This window comes from Triticum dicoccoides, chromosome 4B, assembly GCF_002162155.2.
Source record: "Triticum dicoccoides isolate Atlit2015 ecotype Zavitan chromosome 4B, WEW_v2.0, whole genome shotgun sequence".
NCBI classification, from domain to species: domain Eukaryota; kingdom Viridiplantae; phylum Streptophyta; class Magnoliopsida; order Poales; family Poaceae; genus Triticum; species Triticum dicoccoides.
Genome location: NC_041387.1, coordinates 476,462,393 through 476,467,541, shown reverse-complemented (window position 1 = coordinate 476,467,541; position 5,149 = coordinate 476,462,393). Strand labels below are relative to the sequence as shown.

Sequence of the window (5,149 nt, the reverse complement as noted above, 5' to 3'; positions counted from 1 at the left end):
ATATCAGCTTGTCAAGATAGAGAGATATTGGCTGCTGATATCATTAGCAGGGGCTTTTGTGGCGGGGGCGTTTGGGTCATGTGGCGGTGATGGTTTGCTGTCATGGTGGTTGGGTCGGGGGAGAAGACAGAAGAGAAAGGGAGAGAGTAGGCGAGGCCGATGGAGGGAAGGATTGTTTGACTTCGTTTGTACTGCTGCATTGGTAATGGTTGGTAGGCGAGCGAGGACGGAGACAAACATCTGGTACGTTGTATAATTTGGTGTATACGTTGCAGTACCTGTCTGTTAGCGGTAGTTAAAGTTTGTTGGGGGCTCGATCGTATTTGATTTTCTTCAAAGTACGCAGTTTGTTGGGGTGTTTGGTGAGAATATGGGGCTGGCTCATTCAGCATATTAGTTTACATGCATCATTGGGCATGCATGATTAGCGATCGATTTAGCATCTAGCTACCTCGTCTTGCATTGCATGCACACGTTAGTTTTTTTTTTTCTTTTTGACCTTCATCAGCTTATAAAAGGTGAGTTGGTATCATGGTATGGACGCTCTGCTTCTTCGTGTTCGAAGAGTTTTTCTTTTCTTTTCTTTTTTTACGTTACACGGCAGAGAAATGATGGTGCTATCATTCAGGGCTCCATGGCATCATCGACCAGGATCATTATATCTAAAAAGAAAGGCATCATGAGGATATATCTTTTATCCACCAGTGTGCAGGACGACTTATTTGTCTCTGCTGGAATTATTTGGTGGTAGGTGTTCACAACTCAGACAGCCAGGTAGGCCATGATCTTCCCCTAGAGGAAGGAGGAGGGTCGTGGCGTCCCAGTCTAATGTTTGTGCTCTGCATGTCTGTCTCTGGTAAAACGACTGCGGCTGCTAAAAACTTTTCTGAAAGCGGTCATGTGAGGCCGCGCTGAACGGAAGCTATAATATTGATATCTCCATATGACCATATAGATCGCCAACCGCTCAACTGGATATCGTCGTCGTCGCGTGGGCATGCATCATGTGGAAGGGTGCCACTGCTCGTTTAATATTCACCCCCCTACAGGCTACAGGACATCTTCTTGCCAAACATGTGCTGATGCACCAGGGAAATGAAATGGATAGATATATCATATAGGCTGGGAATGGCAGCTGCTCAGGATGTTGGGCAAAGCTTTTAGATAATAATAATAATAATAATAATAATAATAATAATAATAATAATCTCTGAGTCCAGTCTTCAAACAACAGTGATCTGAAACTTGGTGCAAGCCCAAAAATATTGGGAAAGACATTGGACCCTGTCTCTGAGAAGGACTGCATATGTATTGTGAAACATGTTGCTTGTCAAGGCCGTGGAGCCAAACCGAGAATGTTTCAACATCAGAAGAAGAGTCGGCTAGATCAGCCTCTCCTAGTCTACCATTAATTGGCCGAGTCTAATTTGCATCATGCTGCAGCGGCAAGCAATCTGCGACACGAGCCATCTGCGCACGTCAATCCGTGTAGGCGCAGCGGCCCTCGCCAGTCAATATCTGCTACGGAGAGGCGCCCTTTTGGACGAGCGAGTGATCCTGGAAATTTACCTGTCCGAGATCACGACATTCTGGTACCGCGAACACCTTTTAAATTAAGTACTAACAGATAGGATTGATTAGGATGTCTGCCTGGCTAACAACCGTAAGGTGTGAGTACCTTGCAGTCAGGCCGTATTCAAAAGAGAAGAGAACACGAGATGCTCAAGGCCAGGGGGGTCTAAGAAGAAGAGTTGGTGTATTTCGTTGGACAGGTCAGAATATGGTTTATTTTTCGAATGATGTAGGAGAGTTGCTTGTATTATGTATTATATCAAAGAGAGAGAAGGATACAACACGACCGTCTAGATTATGGTTTATTAGACTTCTATATAATTTTGTACACCAAAATGAAAGGCACTATATTTTGTATTTTTGAACATTTCTCTCCGGATTTTTGCTAGTGAGGCCGAGGTTTAACCAGATTTATTTATATTCTTATAAAAGCCGCTTGATTATTGTCAGTCACCCGCGGCATCAACCTTATCCCTGAAACGAATATTTTCTTCCTAAAATCTAAAAAGGACGTGGTAGTGCACCAGGTAGGAAGCGCAATTGCCTCTCCAGGCATGGTGAAAGTGCGTGGCCTTTCCGGGTCGGCGACGAATTTTCGAGCCGACGGGAGGGAATCGACAACACGATGCATGTACAGGGAAGATATGAGGCCTGAAAGATACGTCCACTTGATGCGTTATTGGGAGCAGGTGAATCTCAAGGGCCTACCCTGCATATACGTGGTACAGCTTTTGCACCAAATCAGGGACGCTGATCTAACAGATGAAAGCAACGCCGGCAACAGCAACATCGGCAGAGGCTTGAGCCGTTGAAGCAACCAGAGGCCCTATGGTGACTGGTGAGAGAGATTTGTCTGGTACTAGAACGTAGGTGCAGGAGGACAAGAGGGCGAGCGCGAGGACGCCCGGCTCATGTCACCGGCTAGGTCGTTTGAGAGGCTCTGGCCCATGTGTAGGGTGACTGAACCTCCTAAAGTCTTGACATCCCTGCGCCAAAAGTCCTAAAGGGGTGGGTGATGTGCACCAGGATTTCTGTGATCTCACTGTGGATGGTTGATGGCACGTAAGATATAGATATGGGGTGTCGAGGGCCATGAGTGGCCTCATGGTTGGGACAGAGTAATAGGCATGATCATGCAGAGTTTGATACTCGCAGGAAAGCCTCCCCAAAGTACTGCACGCTGTTATTTTAAGGAAGGAAAACAAAGTGTAGCATGCTACTTTCGGGGACTGATTATATGTTCCCCATTGGAGGTGCTCTAGGATAATGCCCATTGCTCCCCTGATCCATCACCTCCTTTTGTTGCTAATATAAAATATACTAGTATGACAGTGTTGCCCCCCTCGTCTCCTCATCGCTCAACGGCCGTAGCAGCCGCTAACGAGATGGGCCATGAAGGCGTGGGAGGGGTAAAGTGATGAATTCAAACCCAGCAGCCAAACATTTTGGTAAAATATGTCAAACTATAGATTTCCCTTTGCTCCACCGTAACATAAAACCAGTAGGGAGCGAGCTTGCATGGATCGCTTGAACAAGATCAGGAGCCACAAACAGAGAACAATCACCTCACCTAATTGATCCCAACGTTTGATAATGATAACTAAAATTATTGTTGAGGAAAATTTACAGAGGAAATCATGTTTATAACTAACTAGAAGTAGTTGCAAGTGCCATTGTCATCCCCAAAGAATACGCAATGACATGTTCTAGATTAGTCAAGGAAGAATCTATCCATACAATTAGGGTCGTGCTTTGAAACATTTCTTTTCAAAATAATTTAATTCCACAAATACTCGAATCATAGAAAGAGCATTGGACATCATGTGCTATAATTTTACAGTAGGTAGCACATGCAAGTCTAGACAATATAACATGACATCAGGTGAGTACACGCAAGGAAAACATCCACAAGAACATCCGGTGATCAGGCATGAAGGGCTTTCAACAAAGACAAATCATTGTTCTAAAAAAAATTGTACTGCACTAGAAATAAAAATGTATAGAAGAGACCCGGGCCATCAACCAAACTTTTTTGGGGGTCATGGCCCATGTCCCAAAAATGTGTACTCTTTGTCGCACCTAACCCAAAGAGGTTCGCCACAGCTCTACCTGAAGAGGTGGCAACCCACGTCCTGTTACCCAGTTCCTCGACCCATATTACCAAGGTTCCTAGCAACTATGGTCTCATGCATCCTTACGCTGGTATGTAAGATTCTAACATTACTTGTCCCTGTAGCGGTGCTGTAAACTCAACAAGAAGGTACATGAACTTCCATGTCCTGTCAGAGTTATCTTTGAACATCTCTGAATATACCTTTCCAGCTCCATGCGGACCTCGGATATAAAAATTGACCTGAAATAAGACATGCATGTCAATTCAAGTGACCAATAACCAAGTTTGAAGGCTTGCAATGCAACTATGGAAACTCTTATAAAATGCCATCCTAGTGTTCCTTTCCAAGGTAGCAAAGCATCATCTGAATTACAAAAGGCATATATAAAACTTGCAAGGAGCCATTACACGACAAACAAAAAAGAAGCATGTTGGATCTCATCTTAGTTCATGTCGCTGTGTTATCATTCGCAAGCTTGATCCTGGTTAAGGAAGTCACTGCCTCATTGCCATATACCGCTAAGAAACAGTCAAAGTTTAAGTAGCCCACTATATATTGCAGCCCCCTACAGTGAACTTGTATTTTTTTATTGAATTTGATACTAATCTTGATGTACAAGACAACATAGAAGTCACAGCAGCAGAACAGCAGAGACAGGAATAATATAGTACCTCCACATGTTCAACACCATCCTCATCTGTCCAAACCCTGTTTGGAATACGCTGTCGAGCTGCACGGTTTCTGCTTTCATTACCATAACCAGTAATAGGGTACCCAATTCTCGCTGTAACCTGACAAATCATGTGAAATACGAAATATAATGAGAGGAAACTACCACACTATGTCAGGATGAACAGAAAAACACTAACACCCACAAACCTGACTATCACTCTGAACTCTTGCTAGAGCTTTCCCAAAGATCTAACAACAACACGCGTTAAGCAATCTCACTTTCAGGTTGCACGCAAATACCACAGGCATCTTCCCGAAAAAAACCACAGATGAATACGTAGCCAAAAGCAATGTGAAAAACCATGTAATGTAAAAAAAAGATTGAGGCATTCAAACTGACAAAACATATCATTCGATGCACAAAAGAAATTCAGTAAATCTGGAGGGAGAGTATCAATCCATATATGGAAACTGACAACATGCTAAACAAAAACATAACATCCAGGCTATAATGAGCATGAATTCTATTGTGTAAGCAGCTTCAAGGAGAAGTGCCATTAGTAAGAGTAAAAGATGCCAAGAAATGCAAGCACAAAGCTGGTTGTGACACTGTAATACAGCGTAATACGAAGTGTGTAGATTACTAATGAACTACAGGCCACGTCAAAATCAGAAGCGATGCGGCGCTCCTGCTTCGGGTGAGCGTCCGCCCGCGGCGCCGCCAGATCCGCCCCATCAGTCCTCCCCCTGCGGCCGCCGAGGCAAGATCCAATGCCCCTGCTCTGCTGCAT

The 5,149-nt window shown here is 44.2% G+C and overlaps 1 protein-coding gene across 1 annotated transcript; it reads right to left on the bottom strand.

Annotated features, from left to right (window-relative positions):
* Positions 1-3,431: 3,431 nt before the first annotated feature.
* On the bottom strand, positions 3,432-5,149 carry LOC119292745 (probable mitochondrial import inner membrane translocase subunit TIM21). Its single transcript, XM_037571467.1, has 4 exons — positions 5,003-5,149; positions 4,566-4,607; positions 4,358-4,477; positions 3,432-3,925 (listed from the first exon to the last, which is right to left on the bottom strand). Exons 1-4 carry the CDS (start codon positions 5,147-5,149, stop codon positions 3,767-3,769), a joined length of 468 nt encoding a protein of 155 aa, XP_037427364.1. The 3' UTR covers positions 3,432-3,766.

Bases quoted from the DNA above. Each gene is read 5' to 3' on its own strand.
- LOC119292745 (XM_037571467.1), bottom strand. From the start codon at position 5,149: ATGCAGCAGAGCAGGGGCATTGGATCTTGCCTCGGCGGCCGCAGGGGG. The intron at 4,478-4,565 runs GTTTGTGGGTGT...ATGATTTGTCAG, and splicing joins GAGTTCAGAGTGATAGTCAG to GTTACAGCGAGAATTGGGTA. The intron at 3,926-4,357 runs GTACTATATTAT...GTCTTATTTCAG, and splicing joins ATGGTGTTGAACATGTGGAG to GTCAATTTTTATATCCGAGG.